Raw genomic sequence first — 26,712 nt, 5'->3', positions numbered from 1 at the left:
CAAAATGAAAACAAAAAAGAAGAATTAGCTTTTTAGAAGATATCTAAAGGAGAAAGAAAAAATTAAACTTGTTTGGTAAATTATTCCGAAACTATTTTCAGGGATTTTTTTGTTGTTGAAACTTGAAATAACCCCTTTTTTAGAAAACACTTTAAAATTATTTTTTGAATTTTCCAAAATCATATTATTTTATTTTTGTTTACAAAAACATAAAATACAAAATCATCGAAAATGAATAATATGATACTGAAAAGCCTTGTGTTGTTGTTCATGCATTTTCTTTCTTTGAAATTTGAAAGTCATTTAATTTTACAAAAAAATAAATTAAAAGAAAAAAAGACCAAATACACAAGACAAAAATCTTGGTTGAGAGAAGCAGATGATGTACTACTAATTTCAAAAATCTAGCACATCTAAGTTTCTTTCTGCAGATCCACATCTAATTTCAAAAATTGAATAAAAGAGAGAGAGAGAGAGAGAGAGAGAGAGAGAGCGAACCGTATAGGGCTGTGTTGCTGTCGATCGCCGGTTGATTTGCTGCTGTCGATCGCCGGTTGCTTTGCTGCTGCCGATCGCCGGCGCCTCGCCTTGCCGCCGTTGCTGCTGCTGTGCTGCTAGGGTTAGCAGCTGCTGCTAGCTAAGAAGGGAAAATAAAGTAATGAAAAGGGGGAGAGAGGAGAGAAATAGACAGGCTGGGTGGGCAAACAAATATAATAAATAAAGGTTTATTTTGTAATATATATATATAAAATAATAATAATAATAATAATACGCGGGTCGCGGGTTGCGGTTCGGGTAGGGTCAGAACCGCAACCCAAACCCGAACCCGATTTTTTTGCAGAATTCTTGGCCCGCACCCGCCCACCTACCTATATCGAAACCGCTCAAAAGGCTGCGGGTAGGGTAGGGTCGGGCAGTTTGTGCGGGTGGGTAGGTTCTGTGCCCAGCCCTAAATAACGCCGAAAACTCGTCATTACGTACTAGAAGAAAACGAATTTGAGGTAAACCCAAATTCGACAAAACTAGGGTTTATGTTTTGACTTCAATTTCTGTACGAATTCGTCGATTATGACTTTTTGGTTTTGAAATTTGCCATCAATTTGTGTTAGGGTTCCATTTAATTATGAGAAAATGTGTTTGGGATTTATGAATCTATGATTGTTAGGGTTTTGTCATTATGAGTTTTCCCTTCAATTCCACTTTGTTATTTTGATTATGATTTTGATTTCAAACCAAATTTGTAACTTTTAAACTTTGTGCATTTGGTATGGAAATTTGTTGATGAAATTTGTTGAATCAGTTGTTTGAAATGTGGGTGTTGCTTTAAATTGAACATGTAGAAAAATCTGTTCGTTGAAGATGTTCTTTGAATCTGTTCTTTAAAGAATTTGTTCTTTGAACTCTTTAAACAATATGTAAGGATCTATTATAGCCTACCATGCTGCAAAATATGTAAGTATCTGTGCAAAAAATAATCACATTACAAAAATCTATTCTTTGAACTCTTTAGACAATATGTAAGGATCTTTTATAGTCCCCCATGGCGCAAAATATGTAAGTATCTGTGCAAAAAATGATCACATTACAAAAATTTATTCTTTGAATCTGTTCGTTGAATCTGTTCTTTGAATAATCTATTGTTTGCAAAATATATTCTTTGAACTCTTTAAACAATATGTAAGGATCTGTTATAGTCCCCTATGGTGCAAAATATGTAAGTATCTGTGCAAAAAATGATCACATTACAAAAATATGTTCTTTGAATCTGGTCGTTGAATCTGTTCTTTGAACTCTATTTATGGATCACGTCATTATGAATGCATCATTATGCATCAGTATGAGGCTTGTCCATCAGTATGAGGTAGTTGAATTTGTTTGTATTTTTTATGTAGATAAAAAAATGGCTTCATCTTCTACTAATTATAGCAACATAAGATTAAAGCCAAGATTGTGTAATTGTGGAATAATAGCTGCCATGTATATTGTACGAACCAATAAGAATGGAAATCAATGGCGTTTCTTTTTTGTTTGCCCATCAAAATATATAAGTATCTGTTATATAAATTAATCTTTTAGTATTTACAAATTTCATTTGTGTGATTTGATTAACTAATTCTTGTGCATTGTAAAGTGTAAAGGAACACTGCAATTATTTCAAGTTTACAGATGATGATGATGACGACGTTACCTCCATAATCCGTTCCAATGCTGGACCTCTGACAGCTATAAGAATAGAAGAATTTAATGATTTAAGGAGAAGGCTTGGTGAGATGGACATTGCAATTCATGAGCATGGTAGAAAGCTTCAAAAGATGGAGAAGATTTTCAGGGTAATGACTTATGTCATTATATTTTGTGTATTTTTGTACTTTATCATCTAAATGACTTACTTGTTAGGTTTTGGACAATGTTATGAATGTAATCAAAACTTGTTTTATGTTTTGTTGTTTGTTCTTAACACCTGCAAGTATGATGTAGCTTGATCATGGAGGGTTCATGGGAATGGGTCGCTGAGAACATGATTAAAAAATCTATATGTGATGGTTGGTTAATTGATGATCTTGGTTAATTGCTATTTTGGGAATTGATGATCTTGGTTAATTGCTTTTCTTACACTTAAGTCAATTTCATTGTTCAAGTTTTGTGTTTACAGTGTGTATAGTGTGCACATTTCTTTTCTATTTATAGTTTGTATAATGTGCACAGTTTGACGATCTTGGTTAATTGCTTTTTTTGGTTAGTGACTAAGTAGCTTATGTTTCCAGATTGTTGACTTTTATTGAGTTAATTATCGAACTTGAATTTTTGCTTTCAACTATGAGATGAGTATTTCTTGTGTGCATGTGTTATTTCTGTACTGATTAACTGACTGAATACAGCTAAGAATCATACTTGAAGGCATATTTGCAGGCTCTGGAGCAATACGAAAATTTTTGTTCTTGAATTACAACCAACTAATTGAATGCTTCCTAATGACTTAAAAAAAATAAAAAATAAAAAATAAAATCCTAATTTGATCTTATTCCAATTCTTGTACTATGATGACCCCATCACGTATAATAATTAGCACATAATTAATTAAGGAGATTTAAATTTTAATTGCTTATTATTCTAATTCGTATATGATTCTATTGAGGATTTATTTTGGAATTAGAAATTGAAACCCTAAATAGCGCAAGAAGGTATAATTGGTGACTTGAATTATTTTAATTTCAAGTATCGAACCCTATGAGAGTTTAATTAAATATTCGATATAGTTTAGTAAAATTGATATTTCATTAAGTGGGTCTGAATTGGAGTTAATTAAGTTATGAGAATTGAGAATTAAGATTATTATGAATACAACTTATTTATGAGGTATTTAATTGAGTATGTAATTTATTGATGAAGATTTTGAGTTTCATATGAAATGGAAGGCCTTAATGATGTAAGAAACTAAAATTGAATATGGAAATAAGTTTAATTTGATATTTGGAGCCTTTTGAGAGTTTGATTAAAAATCTGATTTAGACCGATAAATTTAAATATAATTAATCAGACTTTAAAGGAAGTCAAATAAACTAATTAAATTATGTGGGATTTGTGATTAGTTATGATTAATTTAATTATGTGTTAATCAAGATTTAGTAAGCCTAAATATTGCTTAATTAAATTAATCCTAAATATAAATTAAATTAGGAAGGAACCTAATTGGAGGGTGTATATGGGTGTGGGTGTGTAGTGAAGTCTGAGTGTTGGTGTATTCTAGAAGCTTTGAGGCAACAAATAGACATACATATATATACATACCAATATAAGGATTCATGTGTGTATGTTGGAAGCATTGTGAGCTCAAAGACAGAAGAAAAAAAAGTGAGAGCACCGAGAGAGATAGAGAGAAAGAGAGAGAGAGATTTGTGTTGGAAATCTAACTCAAGAGTCCAAGAAGAAGAAGAAATATGGAAGGAAAAGTTAGGAAATGCATGGAATTGAAGGGAATCAACTAAACTTCTTGACATTAAAGTTCAAGGTATGAAATCATGTTTGATTTTTGTAAAATCTTTATACTACACTTGAAATTAAAGATGAATTTAGAATCAATATTTTGCAATTGGAAGGAATTAAGGAGAAAATGAAGGAAATTGAGCTAGAATCATGGTTTTGGGGATTAATTTAGAAATTAATTATGTTTGGTTTGCTTTTATAGAATCTTTTTATAATACTTAAGATTGAGAAGGATTTGAGATTATAGTTATGGAATTAGAAAGAAATTAGGTTCAATTGTATATAATTTGGATGAATTGAGGAATTGAACTTGAAAGCAAGAAAGCTATGGAATTAATCTTATGGATTTTTAAGAAATTGGATTTTGAGTAAGACATTGAGCTTAGATTTTATAAATAATTTAGCTAAGAGCTAAAATTAAGAAATAATTGGTTTCAATTTCAAGTAATTGGAAATAAATAATGAAAGGATGAAGGAATTTGGAGATTAATTCTATCAATTAATGATTTTTGGGTTTTGGATGTTAAATTAAGTTAGGTTGAAGAATATGAGTTACGATTCTTTAAATTTGTTAAGTTTGGGTTCAATTTTGAGAATTAGTCTTGACTTAAGCTCTATAAATTACATCCAACGTAAATTGTTTGAAGACTTGATCCATACAATGGAATATATAATTGACTTTGAAGAAGAGTTTTATAGGTAAATGGTTTAAAAATGATTAAGTTTTCTTAATTATTTAAGAGTTTGTATATTTTTAGACAAGTCATGTTTAAACCTAAGTTTTGGAATGATATTTTGAAATTTTAATTCATGTGTTAGAATTCGTGGGTTTAAAATTGGGTTTGATATGAAGAAAATGAATTAAAGCTAAATTTGGCTAAATTTCAAATTTGAGAATCAAAAATTGGTTTGATTGTGAATTAAATTTCGTACATGCAAATATGCTCCTAAAAGCTATATAGCTTTAATTTTAGGTTTTATAAAACAAAAGAAGAAAAAGTTTGAAATCATTGATTTAGTAGTAATTGATTAAGAAGCCAAGTAAGAAACCAGTCTGTCTGGAAAAGAAGGATTTGGTAATGAAAGAATATGTAAAATGAGAATCCTATTCATTTGAATAAAGAAAGAATAAGCGTAATCAAGGAAGTGATATTGTGTTTCAATGTGGCTGTTTGGGAAGTGAGTTTTTTTGTAGGTTTTTTTAGTTGTAGGATATTATTGGAGAAATTTTTTTTTGTGTTTGGGAAGATAGTTGGGTTTTTTTGTGGTTGAATGTGATATTTGTAAGAGAAAAAGTGAAATAATTATGGGGCTTGATGTGATATTTTATTTGGATTTGTTTTTTTTGGTTTTGTAACTACTTTGTCTTTTAGTGAAAAAAAAAACAAAAAAAACCACAAAAAAATCTTTCCCAAACACCGCCAATGTGTATTTGTTATGTGTTTGTGTAGGTCACACACTATGGTCCGTCTACTCTGTCTTTGGAGCTATCTGTGAGTAGCACTGTTGTAAAAATATGTTTAAGTAAAAGTATTTATTTTCTGCGTTACACTATTCTTTGTTCTGAAATGGTTCTTCTGCTTAATGAATGATGATCCTATTTTCTTGAACTATATTCGTGGCATCCTTAGCACCTGTTTACTATCATTGTTACAGAGATCTTTGGCAATTCCACTTCTTGAAACTCCTGTTTACTGTATTGATGGCCATCATATATGATTGTTCGGTCTTCATGACCCCCTGTATTATTTTGCTATTAGATACACCACGTATAACTACTATGCCTTCCGTATGAAATATGGATCTGCTAAGCATGTGATTCTGATTTTCTGTTTATTACTTAAATTAGCCGATTTGGATTGCAGTAAGGACATCATTCATAACCTCTTTACACTGTTGTTATTCACTGGGCTTTAGCTCATTGTGTTATATATACATGTAGGTGATTAGGCGTGTGACCAAGCCTAGAGCTTCTGCCTGGGCTATGTTTTGTCAATCAACTTATGTGCCTCTCGTGAAGGTTCTGGATATGTCAAATGCCGAGGCTATGTGATTAAAGTTTAAGTTTTTGGTTATTCTGTATATAGGGCTAAGTCCTTTTTGTCTGCTTTATATATGTGTTGACGTATAACTGATGTGATAATAGATGTATATAAAAAAGAAAAAGTTTAAATATTGACTATCTCATGCAAGTCTGCATAGCTCAATGGACGATGTATGTTTGTATTTTGCTTCCGCTAGCCCCTAATATTATGTATTTGTTTAAGAGGCCTTCGGTAATCTTAGGATTACTAGCCGGTCATGATACTAAACCTATAGGGGCGAGTTTGGGTCATGACATATACATTCATAAATTTATAAATGGACATGGAACAGCCACCAAATTCCACAAATTGGAAACAGCCACCAATTGAACTTGTAATTCGATTGAACCTAAAATGAACTTGTAATTCAATTGAGCCTAAAATGAAGCCAAACAATCACCAATTCCACCAATTGAACCTGTAATTCAATTGAACCTAAAATGGAGCCAAACAATCACCAATTCCACCAATTGGAACAGCCACCAATTGAACCTATAACTCAATTGAACCTAAAATGAATCTGTAATTCAATTGAACCTAAAATGGAACAGCCACCAATTTTCAAATGAAGCGAAACAATCCAAAGTTTACAAATGAAATTCACCTAAAATTAGCACTTCGAAACTAAAAAAAAAAAGGGTCATTTGGATCCGCATCTATATTCAAGTCAACAAATTTTGATGGTACTATCGAATTTTGACTACTAATATTGTTGACCATTCCAGCTTGAGTATGAGATGCGCGTCTAATGTCGTCCCCCATTATGCTAACCGGTGCCTGTAAAAATAAAGTAAATATTATAAAAAAAAAAAAATCCACAAACATATTCACCAATATAAAATTTAATTTGTCGCAAGAATACATTCAGCACGTACCGGTAACAAAATGACATTAGTAATTTGAAGCATTAAAATATCAACCCGTAACAAACAAAGTGAAATATATTAAGTCCGTTCAACATATACTGGTACATACATATTGTCTTCTATGGCATCCATAGAAGGAAAATAGTAAGGCTGATTTGCGGCACCTTATGACGAAATAGTAACACAAGTTAATTTGTAATTTGAAACAGTAAAAATTGCTTTAAGGTTACCTTGGAGTTCATATATCCATCAAAAAATGCATTCATGCTCTCACTTCGTTGTGTAGTTGACATGCCACCCCAAAATATGTCTTTAACATATGAAGGAATCCACCTATGTCGTTCACGGTATAATACCCCCAACCACTCGTTATCATTTAGATTGAATTTTATAATCATTGCTTCCTAGTATTCCTCAAATTCATCTTTTGTGAATGAATCATAAATTGCATTACCCAAAGCAACCTTTATGGATTCATATTGCGAATATCCTCTCAATTTCTCCGAAATTTTCTTCATAATATGCCATAAACACCAACAATGTCGAGCCTATAGGAAGACAATTTCTATGACATTTTGCATAGCTCTGCACTGGTCAGTTATTATCGCTTTTGGGGAGCATCTGACGTGCAACTTAACCATTCTTTGAATAGCCAGACAAATGTCTCAGTGTTCTCATTACTTAACAACCCATAACCAAACAAAATTGACTGTCCACTGTGATTAACTCCTACAAATGGAGTAAACGGCATATCATATTTGTTTGTCAAATAAGTAGTGTCAAATGAGACAATATCCCCAAATGCTTTATAAGCCGCCCTACTCCTGGCATCTGTCCAAAACAACTTTCGCATGTGACCATCTTTATCAAGATCAATTGTCAAATAGAAGTTCGAATTTTGTTGTTGCATTTTATGAAAATAGAGTGTAACTAATTCGGCGTCTCCTATCACAAGTCTCAATCTTCTAGCATTCTGAATATAATTCATTGCCTCTTGTTCATCAAACGTTAATGCCTCATATCCCCTCACTTCAACAACTATGGAATGAAAATTCCTAGCCATCGCAATCCTTGCTGCATCGTTAACTTCTAGTCTTCTCTTCACCGGAGTAAGAATCCTCTTATTTATTGCAAAATGCCGTGAGTCAGTCGGAATCAAATCATAAGTGTGCTCAAGCACAACTATGGTTAACTTATATGTAACATCCCTATTTTTGAATACTTTAAGCTAAAGTAATATAAAATAGTTAAATTAATACTTGGAAAATAATATTTTTATAAGTGTAGGTGCTAAAATGTAATTTAATTTATAATTAGAGATCATTAATAATAATAATAATAATATAAATAAATAAATATATTAATGATTTATCTAATTACATAATTATACGTGCTAATGATGCAATTGAATTTGGCATTGGGTTATAAAAGTGTGATTAATATATGGTTTGAGGCCAACATAACACTACTACGGAATTATGATAAAAGTGGGGCTACAGAGGAAACATGAGAAAGGTGGACCATTCGTTGGCACACTAAGGGAAGAGCCACTTGTTATGCCTATTAGGTAGGGGGAGTGAATCATCCACGATAATGATTATTAAGGCGTGAGTCACTATGTGTAGGGGGCGTGAATCATTCTCATTAAGGAGTGTAAGGCTCGAGTATATAAAGGAGAAAAGTGAAAAATGGATGAGAGAAGCAGTAAAAACAAAGAAGAAGAAAATAAAGTAAAAGCAAGGGGGAATTCGGAGGGATCAGGAAAAAGAAACTAGTAAGGGTTAAAATTAAGGTGAGTTATATTATACATTGAGTCACCATAATATATTTTACGCATGTTTTGAGTTATCATAGTTTATTTTACGCCATTTTTGTTTTATTAATTATATTATTTATGAACCTTATTTTGTATAATAAAGATAAACGCATTGAAATAATTATTTATTAAATATATTTTTGAACAACTATTTTATAAGTACTACTACGGAGGTCCCATGTCTTGGGGGACTTAAATAACCATTGGCTCTATGATTGGTCACTTTGTGACCCTCTGTCTATCATGAATCCACTGACACTCTGATTTCTGGTGTGGAACAAAGTGTTGTGCGGAGCTAAGTGCTACACTATTGTAGGAGTCACCTTTAGAGTCTGTGCGAGCCACCTCTTAAGTCCATGCATCTGTTCTGTTCCGTTCTGCACCGTAGTTATGATTATTTTGTTTATATAATTTATGTGTTATATGTCAAATGATTTCCGTATTATATATTATGTATTTTAATATCAAATCTTGTTTAGCCAATAATTATCCATTGTGATTTTTATACACTCATGCTCTCAGTATAATATTTCTCACTCTGCTATGTGCTTATAGTTGTTTACCACTTTCAGGTGACATGTCAGGACTAGTGCGTGGGCAGGCACAAGACACTTTATAGTCATGATCTAAGCTCTGACAATATAATTAAATAGAAGCTCCAATGTATATGTTTTGTTACTATTAAATAAAGTTTTGGGTACCCTTTCATTTTACTCCGCTGGCCTATTAATTGGTTAGGACCTCAGTTTTTATGTAGTCACGGTGTCGAACCTCCGAGTACCGGGTACCGGGTTTGGGTCGTGACATTATATCTTCCATCTTTTTGCAGACTGGTTCTTACCCTTGCTTTACAATCAATTTTTGATGACGAAGATGGTTCGAAGGGATGTACTTCTGATCTTTTTGTTCTATTCCGCACCCCGAGTACATTCAATTGTAAAGTACTTTACTTCCCTATCCCTTGTTATATTTTGTGTTCTATAAGCTATAGCAAATCCAAACCGCTTCGCATATTTTACATAAAATGCACACACTTCTTGCTTTGAGATAGAATACACCCCCTCTTCGGTTCTTTAACTTCACCACTCTCATTAAATTCAACATTGTTATCTTGTTCTTCAACTTCCTCACTCACATTGAATGAATTATTGTTTGAATCAACATCCATTGTAGCTTCAAAGTGAAATAGAATAGACATTAAGAGAGTTAGTAGACAAAACACTGATTACCTCCACCAACATTCTTATCACACAACAAGCAACACTATAAGGAAGCAAGCAAGAACAACACAAATTGTTCAAAATAACAACAACAACAACAACACAAACAAACTCAAATTTTCATCCCTTTACAGGTTTATTTTTACGCTTCCATTTCAAACTGGGAAAAAAAAAATTCAATGTTTCTAAGCATAAATACATGGGACAGGTTCTCTTCAATTAAAAGGTAAACAACTTTAAAGAAGCAAAATTAGTAATATAGCAACAGAAAATTATCATAGGCAGCATGAATCAAGGAGATGAAAGTAATAATTGTGGCTCCTTTTTGAGGTAAAATTAATTAATTAAGTGAGGTCTCTGTGATTTACACTTTTTTTTTTTAGGGGGGGAAGGGAGGGAGGGGTGATTTTAACGGGTCTCAAATGAAAATTAAATTTTAGAAGTAACATAATTGTTTAATCTAAAATGAAAAATTTGAAATTATTTAACATGAAGTTCACTACATAAATATCCAGTCATTTGTCATGGATTAATCAATGAGTTATGAAAATTTGAAAACATAGGGTCTAACAGATTTTTGCACACACAGTGTTCCTTATTAACAGAAGATTCAACATATTTCATCAACAGTGTGTGCAAAAATCATATGAGTATAATCAACCATCCTCTTAATTATTTTTATTTGTCAAATATTTCCACACATCAGATTTTTGTAGAGTTCAAAGAACAGCTTCTTCAAAGAACATATTCAAATAACAGATTTTTGTAATGTGATCCATTTCTGCTATCAATTCTTAATCACCCAATGCGAAACCCTAAATTAAAAACAAAACCGACTAATGGGTCAAGGAGCATGAATCATAAGAAGCATGAATCATAAGTAATAGAAAATTATCGTAAGCAGCATGAATCAAGGAGCAGCGACGGCACCTTTCGGTACACACAGCAGCAGCGACAGCACCCGTCGGTACTAGTAAAAACAACAGCAACCTCGTCGGTGACACCCTTTCGCACACATAGCAACAACGGCAGCACCCATCGGTACTAGTAGAAGCAGGAACAACCTCATCGGTGACACCTTTTCGCACACACAATCTCGTCAGCGCCAATGGGTCTCCTTTCTCTCACTCTCTCTATTTTGTTTAATTTTTTTTATTTGAAATGAGATGCGTAAGTTTTGTAACAGGGATGACCTGTACAAAGAAATGGGGATGGGTGTACAAAGAACTCGGGTCTTTTGAGCCTCAATCTTCCGAGCTACAAAACAAAATTGTTTATCAAATATATTTATTTTGAAATTGATTTAAAATTTTAAAACTCAAATAAAAAATAAAATGTGAGGGTGGATTTATTTATTTATTTTTCTCTCTCTCATTTTTGTGTTTTTGGTTCCTTTGCTCCGCTACAGCGATATGCAAGAACCAGATTGATCTTGCCGAGCTTGAATGTAGCTTTGAGTATATCCGTGCTACAATATCTCTCCTCTGATGCGTATCTATGTTAGTTTTAATTTGTCATTTTTTTCCTTCTTTTTCGTTGAAAGAGAAAGTGTAGTTGGGTAATTTTTTTTCCTACGGAGAGGGTCTTTCAAAGATGGATTTTTGAGTTCTGATACGGTAAATTTCGCCATTTTGTTATTTTTTTTCTCTTCCTTATTTGTTCTTTGTGTTGTTAAATGTTTGATTTCATTCTGATTTTGATGTGTGTTTTGGAGCTAATCCACAGTTTCGAACCATTTCTTCAGATTCAATCAAAGAAATTGATTTTTCTTCTACAGAGGGTCTTTCGAAGATGGATTTGTGAGTTCTTACTCATTCTCTTCCTTAGTTGTTCTTTGTGTTGTTAAATTTTTGATTTCATTGAATTTTTTTGTTAAAACTGTGTAGCCCTAATCTGCCCCCCTTTTTCCAGTCAAAATACACTGACTGTCATTTTCCCCCTTCTTCCTCTTTTGTTCTTTGTTTTTTGTCCTCTACATTTTTTTAATCTAAAGTCTCATGAAAATTAATTTTGGTATTTTCTATAGAAGTTTGTTGGGCTCTCACTGAACAGAATTGGGGTTTCTTAAGGCCATCTCCAACGGTTCATTAAACCTTGCATCAAATTTGAAATTTGGTGAAAAAGTCACTTTTTGAAGCTCCAATGGTTTCAGCAAATTGGTATCAAATTGAGAAAACATCAAAGGTTTCACCAAACTGAGGACGGTTTGCTCCTTTCACCAATTTACTGTACATGGCCATTAAAACAGAAATTTGTAAAAATTTTACACTAAGTGGTCGACCACCGGTCGACCAACCGGTCGACCGGCTCACGCAAAAATTGGCCTGCGAATTGGTTCAAATGGTTCAAATTACTAGTTCAAACGGTTCAAAAAAAATTTATAAAAAAAAAATTGGCCTTACCGGTCGGCTGGTCAACCAACCGGTCGACCACTTCCCTTTTGATGCACGGTTGGAGCACGCCATATCAGATTGAGAAAATTGGCTTTTTTTTTACTCAAATTTGGTGAAAAATTTGGTTCACCGTTGGAGATGCTCTAAGTTCCTCTTATATACTGTACAATAATTATACGAAATTGATTTTCTGCCGAAGTTTATTGTTTGCTTTGGAAAAAAAAAAATGTTCCACATATGATATATAAATATCTAAGAATCTTATTTATGTACTTAGCCCCTTTGCAGATACATTAGAAACTCATTCATAGAGATTTGATTAATCAAATGATGTGGCCCAAGTGCTTCCCCAACCCATTTTTGCAAGTCTAGATAACTTCACCGTTTTAAAAATAATGCCTCTTAAACTAGAACTTTTTTGTTCAACACTAACCATTGATAATGTAGTCCTTTAATCTGCCTTGTTGTTTATTGAGTAAAGTAATGGTGTTTATGTTTTTTTGTTTTTGTTCCTGATTTTGAATTCTCTTTTTCTTGTTCTACTTTTGAAGGGAAAATGGTGTTTGAATTTCTTCATTTTTGTTGGTTTTTTCGTTTATTTTTTATTTTTTGATTTTTTTTCTTCTTCTTTCTTTTGATTTTTTTCGTTTTTTGTTCTTTCTTGTTTTTTTTTTTTCGTTTTTGTTTGTTGCTTTTGTTTATGTTTGGTTTTTATTTTTTTCTCCCAAGCAGTAAATTAGCAAATGTTTTTGTTTTTATTTTTATTGTTGTGTTAATTGTTGTTTCTCTAGTTCGACCTTTTTGTATGCTTTTAAATTTATTTGTATTAGTTTGTAGGTATTTATAATAAATACTCATGATGTGAAGGTAATGTTTAGAGTTGTATATTGATATGTATAAATCTTCAATGCATATCTATGATTTTAGTTTTTGTGTTATTATCGTGCTTGATATATTTCTTTCGTTAGTTTTTGCTTTTCTTGGTGAGTAGCATATTTTTAACTTAGAAGGGTTGTTTTTTTTATTTTTTTATTTATGTTATCTATCAATTTTTTTAAGACTTATATGATTTATATTCAATTTTGATTAATACTATGTTTTGTTACTAGAAGAAACTTGGAACACATTTGAGTCAAAACTAAGTATTTTACTCATTAAATGCTTTATGATATTAATAGAATATAAAACCTTCCAATTGCAATATTAGTCATAGAAAGGTTAAAAAAATGCACAAGATTTGCCTTCTCTTTTTTAGTTCTCTAAACCTGAAAGAGAGAGTCATTTGTGCGAAAAATGATAATCATTCCTCCCTGTAGAGAGTTTTGAATATAATATGTTTTTCACAAAATTTTAGATTATGCTTTGATTACATTGGGAAAATATAAAAAAAAAAATACCTTAAAAGTTACTCCCTAACTTTTTTATTTATTTATTTATTCTTTCTATACAAGGTACAAGCCCACCATCTCTGTAATTTATTTATTTTTAAACCATTAGCACATTGCTTAACCTTGATTTTTCCAATCCTAAATTGATAAGTACTTCCACCTTTCCATCCCCAAATTGATTTTTACACACAAAAATTTTTTATGCCTATATTTTATACTCATGACATTAATGGTTTTGTATTATATCTTTAATCTACAAATACTCCATGAAAAGCTTAACTATGTCTTGGTAAGGTTTTTCTGTATCTGCGGACTAACCCAACTACATAATTGAAGACATGAATAACTAACTCATAATATTTCTGTATTTTCATTGATGTTATGGTGCAGGCAAGGCATGTAGAACATATGATGCTATTTTGATCCGGAAATTGACATAGAGGAATTCTTTAGGTTAGGTGTTGAAACTACAATTTTGAGTCTGGTACATATCATTTGGATTCATTTGCAAAAATTTAAGTTGCAACTTTTTGACAGATTTTTTAGCTATTGTTTGGATTAATTTGCAAAAAAATTTAAGTTGCAACTTTTCACAGATTTTTCAGCTATCATTTGGTTGTGTCAAGACATTCAAAATCAATTAAGAATTATTTTCTCTTTGGTTGCCATGTGAGAAATTCCTGTTTAGTTGGAGAACCCTCATGTTATTCCTTTTGTTGGTGTGTTGTTTTGTTTTGTCCTATGCTTGGGAGTAATTACTAAACATTTTTTTTCTCACTGCTTTTCTTTTTCTTTTTATTTTTATTTTGGATATTGTTTCATCAATACACTGCTAGAGATAAAATTATACGCAATATTCATACCCAAATCTACTATTCTATAATCTTTTGGCTGTACTCATGTTTTGACGTTGTAAATGTAATAGAAAACTTGATCAAGTTCCTAGAAATTCCCCTATAAGTAATGATATTTGCACACCTTTTCAATGTTTTTATTTCCTTCGCAGATCACAAAGTTAGTTATTTTTTTGTAACTCTAGAAATAGCAGTAAGTGTAGGAACCCATAAATCAAATATCGAATCAAACATAGAATACATGTTTTAACATAACTTTACAAGGTGTGGCCATACCTAAAAAAAGTTGTTGATTAGTATATTCTGTGTTCGATACTATATTTGGTTTGTATGTTCTTAGATTCATTGTTAAAGATAGATGATGTGTATGGCCTTGGTGAAATAGTGTGGGTGTGGGTGAGTATAATATCGCATGGAGGCAAACTTTTTATCACGAAAGGTATAGTTGACCCTTTACTCTTTGCCTTTGGGCTTTGGTTGAAATCTCAATAATAATAGTGCATTTGATTTGATTTGATTTGTACTACAATAGAAGCAGCTTTTAATAACATGTGTTCACATCATTTTTCCCCCAAAATGCTTTAATTTATTAACAGCCATAGCATTTTTTTTCCCCTAAAGCTATCAAAAATTATAATTAATAGAAATATTTTCTTTTTAACCTGTTAACCCAACATATTTTCGCGTTTTAAAAATGTGAGCCCAAACTATTAAAAAAATAATGCGAAAACTTCTCCTCCCACATGACAATCTTTGTCAATTTCAAATCTTCAAATATTTTCTCCCTCTATCTTTCACGATTTGCTAGGATTGCTCTTCTCAAGTCTTCTATGGTTCCATTTTTGTTTTTCTTTAATTCAAAAGGTTTGTTTATTCTTTTTGCCTTTTTTTTTCATATAATATTTATATGTATCAAGATTGACCTTTACTCTCTTGTTTGTTGTTTCTATGTTTACCCCCTCCCTATTTGGTGAAGAAACATTGCCATATTGTTGCGTATTTCATGGTTGAAGGGTCATTTCATTATCTTGTGTGGAGAATCCTTAGTTCACTAGGTTTGAGTTGTTATGTTTGAAAAAATTTCCATCACAAATCCAAGACTTGCATTTCAATTCTCCTTCACTACATTGTAAAATCGATTGATTTATTTATTTTTTTAGAGGTATTCTATGGCTTAATATTGATTTCTTCTGTATTGTTATGCATGCAAGAGTTATGCATGAGGTATTAAGATATGATAGAATAAATTTTTTTAAGGACACATTGGTCCATGTTTGCGAACTGTGTTTGATTTCCTCCAATTTGTTTTAATATCATTGTGAACCACATGCCACTGCCAATATTTTTCCTAGATTACAAAAGAGTGATTCATTAGGGCTCTAATTTTTAAAGCTATAACCAGTAAATAATTTCTTTAAAAAGTTTATCTTGGATATGCATATGAAAACTTGGTGATGATGCTGAATTTTTGTGAAGAATTTTGCAGAGTATTTTGATGAAATGTCATGGCAACGCATGATAGTCTAAATGTCATTAGAATTGTGCATATATTTCTTCGACAATTGTGTAGGTTCTAATTGAAATTTCATTATTTATTGTTTTATTTCATTTCCTTGAACACATCCTATTGACCTTGGCAATTAGATTCTGTTAAACTTGGATGCCTTCATTATCAATTCTTCAATTGCTAGATTTTAAGAGTTTTATTTAATCATGACAAGTTATTAGGAAGTTTATGTATTAGAATTTTGAAGTGTAACAATTGACTTGAGGTGAGATAGTGTCTGCTTCCCACTCTTGAATATGCTTTAGTAATTACATGATGATTATTATTATTAAAATAAAAATGTTGCTGCTTCTAATAGGTCTATATCAATGTTAGTTTTCAGAAACCATTTAGCTCCTTTACTGCTTAGTTGTGTCCAAAATGTGAAATTCAAACATCACATTGACATTGGTAGAGAATTAAAAGAGATTGAATATATTTCTATCAAACTTTTTGATTTGAATATTATTTTTATGAATTGGTAATACCAGAAACAAGCTATGTTGTGGTGGTATGATGATAGACAAAGATTGGGTGCATCTTAATTGAAAACACTTTTTTTTCTTTTCTTTTCTTTTCTTTTTTGTCTTTCTTTCTTGTAAATTGGTTGAGCCACACAATTACATGGCAACCGTACAAAATTTTGTGAATGTGGCTAAAAGAATTGCAGAGTATCTCAGAAGATTCTATGTATTTGCAAAGATTGTCAACATTCATGTCACCATTTTGTTGAATTTGTTTGAGCACTAGGTTATTAAGGGAATGGTTCTTAGTACATAAATTGGGTAAGAATGAACTGTTAAATTCTTGGCTTGGGAATTTATGGGTGTCCTTTCCTATTAACACCTTTTGATTCACAGTTTTTCATTGACCTCGTTATTTTGTTTTCTGCTTAACTAACAGTGTTCATTTCCTGTTTACTAATTAATCATTAGTTTTGAAATTACTAAACCTATTGAGTGTTAAATTGTACTGGGTGTGAGATTCAGATCATATCCATCACATAGTTGTAATGGAAGATTTCCAATCCCTATGTCTCACCCCTTGATATTGTCTAGGGACTTAATTTACTTTCTGCAATTGTTTCCTTTGGAAAGAAGTGGGGACCAAACTTGTTAGATAAGAAAGCTTGAAGAATGGAAAGTTTGTAGATGAAAAAATTGTGGATTTGAATGAGTTTGGTTATTTTCTATAGTACATGGTTACATTGTCTTTAGCATTGTTTATAAATTGTGTTATGTGGATATGGAGAGTACATTTATATTCTTTTATTTTTGAATTGTTTTCTACTCTAATTATATTGTATGTAATGGATGAAGTTTTTTATATATATTTCACATCTTCTTGTGAAGGCCTCTATTGTTGGTTTTAATAAATCCATAACTTTTATTTATACATTATTTACAAGCATTACTTTTTGTAAGTTTTGTTTTAATCTTCTTTTCAAGTAGTTTTAGCTTATATGTATGAATTATTTTCCAAGTACTCATTCTTCAATGACACTTGGCTATTTACATTTTCCAAGTAGACTTATATCTATGCATCCATCTTTCCTTATTTTTGTAAATCAAATTTTTCTTGTAATGGGCACACCAATAAACGCCAATAATGGGCATTAGTTAGTGTGCCTTGCACGTGGCCAATTCACTAGTTTTCAATGGTTTAGGGTTTCGTTGATACAGGGGGTTTCAGTGTGATTTACAGCACACACACACACCCCCCCCCCCCCCCCAAAAAAAAAAAAAAAAAAAAAAAGAAAAAAACAAACAAACAAACAGAGGATAGCGAAGTTCTCAACTCATTAAGAGTATCAAGCAAAAGGAATACCACATCAATTGCAATCGCAGCACAGCAAATACGGTACTTTCTTGTTTGTGATCAACAAATTTCATCTAGGCATGGTGGGTTTTGTTGAAATTCACAAAATTTGCCACTCAATTCAATCTAGAAATCTACAAACCCTAACCCCAACCCCATATTTCGCATTGTATAGATATTGTCATTTTGAACCAAACCCAAATTCTAGTCTTTCCAACCCATCTCTGTCTTCATATTTCACTCAAGGTAAGTAAATCAGTTTGATTCGATGATCACTTCAAATTTCATGATATCAAACTTAATTTTTGGAATGGTTTGATGAGATATTGATTGTTTGATCATGCCCTTGTCTAATTTACAACGTATTATATTCGTGTTCAATTTAGGGTTTTGTTCGATTTGTTGTGCGATCCGTAATTTAGGAATTTAGGTTTATTTATTTGTTTATTTATTGTTGCTTCAATAGTTTCTCTCATTTTTCATGGTTAGTGTGCTAATATATACTTATCCAGTTATTCCAAAGGGGAAAAAACTATAGCAGCGAAGTTTTGAGGTTAGGTCTTATTTAGGTAACACACAACTGAACAAGAAATGGACATTGGGAACACCATCTATTGTGTTATTGATCTAGTATAGTATTAGAAGCTTGTAATAATGGCTCCGTTTGGTGTAGCTATTAAAACAGATTATAGATTATAACTTAACAGATTATAGATTATGACTTTAATCATAAGTTGTTAATCTGTTTGGTATAACTGTTGGATTATAGATTTAAGTTGTTGAGTAATGTTTGTTAAATAAGCTGTGAAGTAGTTTTTTCAATTAATTTTTATTTTTTATTATTCACTACTTGTCTACATTTCTCATAAAAAATAATAATAATATTCTATAGTCCATTTATGTCTTTTTTTATTTTAAAAAAAATATAAAATAAAATAATCTAAGAGTATAACGGTAAATTAACATGTCCACAGCAGAAGCTAACAATCAGAAGTAAGGGGTGAGTAGCTTCTCAGAATCAGGTTTTTTGAATTAAAATAAGTTGTTAGAATCAGAAACTGTTTGAAATAAGTTTAACTAAACAATTCAAAATAGCTTTTCAAAAGCTAAAAACCATAAGTTGGCTCAAAAAAGCCCAAACAAACACCCTCAATGCCCCCTATAATTGGTTTTGTGCTGGATTTAGGTCAAGGAAGGTTGGAAATTTAGGATTCAATAGGATGAAACAAATATTATGGGTTTTATGGATTGAAAAGTGTTGGAATTGATTCAATTTACAAAGTGGTTGGTTTCTGTGTTTTTATAATAGGTATTGTTAGAATAATTGGGCAGCCCTTAATTAAGGTTGTAACTTGTAAGTGTTGTATTGAAGACTAAGAGGTAGGTGATAGGGTTAGGGACTTTGACAGGTTCGAGTTCTGTGCGCCCCCTGTTTGGATGCCTAAATGACTGAATTCGTAGCGGTTCTGGAACCCTTTCAGATAAATATTTTTTGCTCCACTCCCTAACTGGGACGAAATGAAGAGAGGAAGGAGTTGGTGATTATTTGTTTGGCCCCATTTTGTAGAGAAGTAATTTTATGTCTTGTTAATTTATATTAACATAATAAAATCCATACTTCCCTTCCCTTCCTCTGCCAGGCTCCCCTTGCTTTCCCAAACACGAGAATATAGTGCAATTACACTTCCTTTCTCCTATTCCCTTTGTAGTTGTCCCCTTTTCCCTTTGGTAGTGTTGAGGTAATATTAATTCAATATTTATGCGTAGGATTGTAGCAGTTGTGCACAGAAGAAGTTGATTTCGTAACACACAAAATTCAGAGGGTTTTGCTATTCATTTTAAGTGATGGTCCTTGTCCTTTTATAATTCAAATTTATTTGTTCCCCTTGATCTTAGCTGTACGAGGAGAATCTCTTGCACTGTGAGCATGATTTTATCTATTTTTGGTTTTTATAATTCTGGGTTTTTATATATTATAATTAAAAAATAATCCTAACCGTACATAACCTTACTGTATGAGAGTATGAGAAGAGAGATAATGAGTTAAATATATTGTGAGACTGGAAGTGGAGAGATAAAAAGGGAGAGACTTGATGGTTAGTGATGTAATTCCATCTATCAATCAAGTTACATATTCGTCTTAAGTGATTTGAAAAGAAAAAAAAAGAAATCAGACAATGAATTAATATATTGTTTTGGACTTTTTTGGGAAAACAAAATGTGACAGGGCTTCAAAAACATGCTTCACCACCAAGTGGGAGCGCTGTCTTATAATGTTAGTAGTATAGATTTGTAAATTTCTTTTAAGTGAGGTTGTCATTAGTGATGTTTTGGTGGATTGGTTTTCCTCTTAACTTGTAGTTTGGATTGAATATGTGGATTTACACTAATTAGGGACTTCATTTCTTCATGTACTGTTGTTGCTGCTTTTCAGGGACTACAGAAAATGCAGGGGAACAGAGGAGGCAGGGGTCCTTTTTTTATCAAATTGAGAAAGATTTCGTAAAATTTCATCTGGGCATGGTGGGTTTTGTTGAAATTTGTAAAATTTTCCACTCAATTCAATCTAGAAAACTACAAACCCTAACCCCATATTTCGCATTGTATAGATACTGTCATTTTGAACCAAACCCAAATTTTAATCTTTCCAATCCAGCTGTGTCTTTGGGGCAAAAAATCCCCCAAAATAATGTTGCAATTTTCTGGGATTTGGATAACAAGCCACCAAAATCATTTCCTCCTTATGAAGCTGCCATCCGGCTAAAAAGGGCAGCGGCAGAGTTCGGAGCAGTTCGATACACGGTGGCTTATGCGAATCGCCACGCATTTAGTTATGTTCCTCCAGAAGTCAGGGAGAAAAGGAAAGATAGGAAGGCATTGAATCAATTGGAAAATAAGGGTATTATTAAGCGGGTTGAACCCTATGTTTGTCGAGTTTGTGGGAGGAATTTTTATACCAATGACAAGCTTGTCAATCATTTTAAGCAAATTCATGAGCGTGAACAGATGAAAAGGTTGAATCAGATTGAGTCGGCAAGGGGGAAGAGGAGGGTGAATTTGGTAGCAAAGTTTTCAATGAAGATGGAGAAGTATAAGAATGCTTCAAGGGATGTTTTGACTCCTAAAGTTGGGTATGGATTGGTGGATGAGTTGAAACGGGCTGGTTTTTGGGTTAGGACCGTGTCGGATAGGCCACAAGCTGCAGACATTGCATTGAGGAATCATATGGTGGATATGATGGACAGAAGGCAAGTTGAGTGTGTAGTCCTTGTGTCGGATGATTCGGATTTTGTGGAGGTTTTGAAGGAGGCAAGATTGAGATGTTTCAATACGGTTGTTGTGGGTGATAGCAATGATGGGGCACTTAAGAGAACCGCGGATGCTGCATTCTCGTGGCAGGAAATTATGATGGGAAAGGCGAAGAAGGAGGCTGTATCAGTTGTGGGGCGGTGGAAGGATCGTGATGTTTTGAAGAGATTGGAGTGGACTTACGACCCAGAAAGGGATAGAAAATTGTATGGTTTGGATGATGAGTTTGATGTGGAGAGCTGGGATTCAGAAATTGAAGGCTCCTCTTCCGGGGAAGATGATAACTGTTTGCAGAAGGAAGACAAGAACATGTGGTGGGCACTGGAATCTAATGCTGATGTCAAATCATTATAATCATTACTTTCTCTTGGTTAGCATCACCTCAGATATTGTTTTAAAGAAATGGAAGGCTTGCATAATATCTTACAGGTAAATGCTAGTGATGCGATTCATTTACCTTCCATTTTGATTCTGATAATAAAGTAGATAAATTTGTTGAATTTTGTATGCTGTGCAACTTTATTTGCATAATAATAAAGTTGATAAATTTATTATTTACAACCTCATGGTGAAGACTCAGATTGCTTATAAGATGAGATTATAGAATGGCATTCTTGAAGTTGTCTCCATGTTGGTCCTTTCTCATTTTTCTTGTGGAACTTGTAATTTTAGTAGCTAAGTTTTGAAACTTTAAATACTAACTCATTTATTGTTTTTTAGGTATTATCTATGCGAATCTAACCATTGCAATCTTTTCCCTCCAATAAATGACTGAAAATTGAAGTATTTGATGGTATAATGTAAAACACTAGAACTTTAGGGGAGTTCATCATGTGTTGAACAAGGTGGTGTAAATCTTTACTTTGATCATTGAACTGCTGAATCACATGAGGAACTTGAGTGTCGTTGTCAAGGACCTATTTAGAGCCCCATCTGGTGCTTTTGATTTTGATTTTGATTTACATTGCATCTATTACTTTACGTCCATTTGTTTAAACAAAAGAATCATAGGTACGTGAAATCAAAATCTGTCGAAGGTAAAAAGTACAGAGACTCCAATATTCAATCTATATCCATATGGATAATTTCACATGTTGTGAATTTGCACTAAATTTGTCAAATAGAGTTGGGTGTGCCTGGTAGAAATTCCACTCTTATTGGTGGGCTAGGTTAAATGATTCCATGATGCCTACAACTTCATGTGTAAGCATCTGGTTGTGCATATAATTGTGGACAAATTTAGGCATTTTAAATTTGTGTTTTATTTATCTAAATTTTATGTGTGCTTACTATAAAATTCACCCTAGTGGCTAGTAGTTGTGGTGGGCTAGGATAAATCAATCCTGAGATGACTATGAGGCTCCCTGTTGCTTATGAGAGGTGGGGGGTCAAGGCGTCTTCTCAGATTGCATTTCTTTTGTAAGTAATATCTACAATGGTTGTTGATTTATATGATTGAATAACGTTCCAATGATTTTGATTGTCAAAAATTATTCTTTGGATTATTTTGTACAATTTTTTTTAAAATTTTTTACTTGGGTCAATCTTGCGAATAACATCCTCTGTTCATATAGATTGGTGATGGTGCCTGAGGCTGTGGATTCCAAGAAGGCTAGAACAGCTACGGTTTTTTATTTGTTCCCTTTGTTCCAAGGTGATGATGGCATTTCCCCTCCTCCAGCAGATAAAGCAGTTGATCCTGATTTTCTTCTAGAAAGCGACCACTGAATTCAGACTTTGCAGGGGAGGGAAAAGAACCTGTAATTCAATTCTTCCCATTCGTAGGCTCTAGTCTTCAAGGTTTCAGAGTTCAATTCTTTATGAATGCTAAAAAATTAATTAACATTGGCATGACTTGTTGAGTGTCACTTTTCGTTGACCCAATGAAATTTAAGAGTGTACAAACAATTATGTAAAATACATGGAGAAAAGGAAAAAGGAAAAGAAAAAGAAAAGTTCTTTTGAGAGTATTATATGTACAACAGGATGGCCCATCAAAAGGGAAATCTCATGGCATGCCTTCTAACTCCAAGTTAAATTATGTACAAGGATATTCCTTTTACAGTGTTTATAACCATTATCTGTTTAGTGAATCACGTGGTCTTGTGCATTTAGAACCGAGTTACAAAAAAAATGTCTATAAATCAAGCGAACTGAAATTTGGCAAATTTTAAGTGCAGTCCACATTTTAGACAGCAGCACAAGAACACGTAGAAAACGTTGGGGAATTGCCATGACACCATTTTGATTTAGCTGTTTGCAACTCGAATCCATGAAATGGTGTATTTGATGAAACACCTGGTGATCAATCTGATATTTGCTTTGCCATCTTTTTGCCTCCCCTTGAGACGTATCTGTACTATGCTTAATCGTTGTATTTTAGCAGCCAAGTGCCTTGAATGATTTCCATAATCTCCACATGCTACATTGTTGGTGCATATAATAACCATCTAACCTCTGGTGTTTTTGAGCCAGGTTTTTCATTTCAAGGGGTTGAGGAACCAATGCTTGAGTCTTCATTTTCTGTATCCAGTCCTGTGAAAGGACAACTGGCACCACTTTTGCAAGGGATGGTGAGGCTACCATGAAACATATTTTATTTCCGAGCCAGAGCTTGTGGATTGGGCTGTATTGCTGAGCCAATTTAGAGAACAATTGATGCAGGTTTGTGCTGAGAAATGGGAGGTATCCGAGTAATCATTAAGCCATGGGGTCCTGGTGGCATTAGAGCCATCATTGTTCTTCCTTTTCTTGGCATGGTAAATTTCCGTAGGTACCAGAATATGGTTTAGTATCAGAACTGAGACAGTGAGGACCGCTCAAGCGAGCTCATCTTTCTTGTTGCTATCTTAGCATCACCATATCCATTGGTTGCCATCTAAAAGATCTGAAAGCATAGTTACTATGTTTCTCAGGAAAATGATCAGCGAACTACAACTTACAAAAAATGTACGTGAGAGAATATGGTTGTGTTTATTGATTTAGAAGAAATGTTGTGAATCTTAAAAAAAAAAAATTCTAGAAAAAATGTTTGGAATTTGAATGGATGGTGTTAATTCAAATTTGGCTATCCACTGTTTGTTTGTTTTATATTACTAGACTTATTGTTTGAAACCAAGAGAGGATGTCTATAATCTCATCTTCTCTACCCTCTCTTAATACCATAGATATGATTGTAATTCAAAAGGTCTTATCTCACATTAAAATCTTTCAAATAAAAAATGCTCACAATTTAAAATGAAAAATGTGTATGTGAATATGATATTTTAAATTGAAAAATCATAATTGTCATATTAGGTTCTATTATCATTGATGATACTGTGCGTTCCAGATAGAACGGGTCGGATTGATTCACGTTTCCCAAACCGGTGTCCGAGGTACCAAGCCCGCAGAGAGACCTGCACAAGAGTTCAATGGAGAACGGGGAGTCCCCCAGTGAACCCTCCGACGAGCAAGTTAGAAAGAGAGATGGTCTGTAGAAATAGATTAGTGATAGAAAGCTTAACCTTTTCCTTGTTTTCGATGTCTGTTTATATCCTCTGCTAATCATTTCGTTGTCCCTTCCGACCTGTCACCTTGGCCGAAAGTCTATGCTCTAGCTTATATTGTTCATGGTGAAGCCGTTCTGGCCCAACGGGGAGGGGTTATCGCAATAAATGCTGTGAGGAGCTCCATTAATGACTGATGTGCAGTGCAATAACTTTGTAGGATTTTTGTCTACTTATGTGGCTTGTCCTTCTCTTGCCACATGTTTAGATGTCATTGGTTCTTAATGCCACGTTGAGCCCCAGCAACATTGGGCTTTAGTATTTGAATTATGTATTGGACCCTAAGTGGTGGGTTACATCCTTTATGGGCTTACCCGTGTCTGTAGTCCCTCATTCCCAAGTGCAGTTTTAGTCCAACGAAGGGAATAAAGAAAAAAATAGCAGTTGTGACAGATTGATGGGGCGAAGACCGACCGGAAAGTGACCCGACAGCAGGGGGTGACCGAGTGGATGGATCGACCGTGAGGAGGGCCGACCTCGAAGGGTGACCGATGGGAGGGACCGACCGTGAGGAAGACCGACCATAAGGGGTGACCGAGGGGAGGGACTGACCATGAGGAGGGCCGATCGCGAAAAGTGACCGAGGGGAGGGACCGACCGTGAGGAGGGCCGATCGCGAAGAGTGACCGAGGGGAGGGACCGACCGTGAGGAGGGCCGACCGCGAAGAGTGAGTAGCGGTGCGCGGGGCTCGAGGGACGGCGGGGCATGTGGTGAAGTGAAGTGGAATAGACAGGAAAGGGAAATGGGTAGTGGATCGTGGTTGTACACGTGGCGTAATCCCGTAATGGGGGAGGTTAGGCGTTGGGCAAGAAACGAAGGGGTAGGTTAACATAGGGTGTTGAAAAGACGGTTTTGGCGGATTTTTTAAAATTTTTAAACTGTCGAACTTTAATTGTGACCCTTGGAATACAGGCAAACTTTGGGCTTTTTGGTGTTATCTGCTTTACCTATCTTTTTGCCAAAAATCAAAATGTTCCAAAAGTAAACTCTTTTGTGTCGAGTGATACACTTTTGCAATATTTTGTGAACTACCTTGTACCAGCGTCTGAAGCTATACACAGGCATACCAGAGAGATGGCTCGAGAGGATATGCCCACCATGAGACTAGATGCGTTGGGGGATGACGATCCGTTCCAGATGGAACGGGTCGGATTGATTCACGCTTCCCAAATCAGTGCCCGAGGTACCAAGCCCGCAGAGAGACCTGTACAAGAGTTCAACGGGGAACGGGAAGTCCCCCAGCGAACCCTCTGACGAGTTAGTTAGAAAGAGAGATGGTATGTAGAGATAGATTAGTGATGGAAAGCTTAACATTTTTCTGTCTTCAATGACTGCTTATATCCTCTGCTAATCATTTCGTTGCTCCTTTCGACCTGTCACCTTGGCTGAAAGTCTATGCTCTAGCTTACATTGTTCATGGTGAAGTCGTTCTGGTCCAACGGGAAGGGGTTATCGCAATAAATGCTGGGAGGAGTTCCATTAATGGCTGATGTGCAGTGCAATAATTTTGCAGGATCTTTGTCTGCTTATGTGGCTTGTCTTTCTCTTGCCACATGTTTAGATGTCATTGGTGCTTAATGCTACGTTGAGCCCCAGCAACGTTGGGTTTTAGTATTTGAATTATGTATTAAACCCTAAGTGGTGAGTTACATTCTTTATGGGCTTACCTGTGTCAATCATATTTTAAGAATAATATATTTTACAAAAAATTCATAAAATAATTGTACACATTAAAAGGACGTAGACAATCTTCCATTAAAATTTCTTAAATAATATATTTAATAAAAGTTTAGTAAGACAATAATGCATACACAACAATGATGTCCGTTGTTACATTTCAAGAATGATATATTTAGCAAAAATTTAATAAAATAGTAGTTCATGC

At 33.7% G+C, this 26,712-nt stretch overlaps 2 protein-coding genes and 1 long non-coding RNA gene across 8 annotated transcripts; 2 read left to right on the top strand and 1 right to left on the bottom strand.

Moving 5' to 3' along the window:
• Nucleotides 1-7,535: 7,535 nt before the first annotated feature.
• On the bottom strand, nt 7,536-9,918 carry LOC114311999 (protein FAR1-RELATED SEQUENCE 5-like). Its single transcript, XM_082895632.1, has 2 exons — nt 9,785-9,918; nt 7,536-8,142 (listed from the first exon to the last, which is right to left on the bottom strand). The coding sequence occupies exons 1-2, from the start codon at nt 9,916-9,918 to the stop codon at nt 7,536-7,538; spliced, it is 741 nt and encodes a 246-aa protein (XP_082751758.1).
• A 606-nt stretch (nt 9,919-10,524) lies between these two features.
• LOC145802988 (uncharacterized) lies at nt 10,525-14,196 on the top strand. Its single transcript, XR_014344916.1, has 3 exons — nt 10,525-11,586; nt 11,715-11,769; nt 14,142-14,196. It is a non-coding gene; the product is annotated as an uncharacterized LOC145802988 (long non-coding RNA).
• A 3,443-nt stretch (nt 14,197-17,639) lies between these two features.
• LOC114312040 (zinc finger (C2H2 type) family protein) lies at nt 17,640-24,340 on the top strand. Of its 6 annotated transcripts, none has more exons than XM_028258220.2 (4): nt 17,912-18,215; nt 20,404-21,707; nt 22,586-22,697; nt 22,853-23,248. In XM_028258220.2, the coding sequence occupies exons 1-2, from the start codon at nt 18,050-18,052 to the stop codon at nt 21,630-21,632; spliced, it is 1,395 nt and encodes a 464-aa protein (XP_028114021.2). In that variant the 5' UTR covers nt 17,912-18,049; the 3' UTR covers nt 21,633-21,707; nt 22,586-22,697; nt 22,853-23,248. The 6 variants fall into 6 exon arrangements, with proteins under 6 accessions (XP_082752144.1, XP_028114018.2, XP_028114021.2 ...); XM_082896019.1 differs by lacking the exon at nt 22,586-22,697 and adding an exon at nt 23,754-24,340 and having other exon boundaries at nt 17,961-18,215; nt 22,853-23,038; XM_082896018.1 differs by lacking the exons at nt 22,586-22,697; nt 22,853-23,248 and adding an exon at nt 23,754-24,340 and having other exon boundaries at nt 17,640-18,011.
• The last annotated feature ends 2,372 nt before the right edge of the window (nt 24,341-26,712 follow it).

This window comes from Camellia sinensis, chromosome 11 (assembly GCF_055761805.1).
Source record: "Camellia sinensis isolate YWXY chromosome 11, ASM5576180v1, whole genome shotgun sequence".
Classification (NCBI taxonomy): domain Eukaryota; kingdom Viridiplantae; phylum Streptophyta; class Magnoliopsida; order Ericales; family Theaceae; genus Camellia; species Camellia sinensis.
The sequence above is the reverse complement of the archived record's forward strand: the minus strand, read 5'-3'. Positions and strand labels throughout refer to the sequence as shown.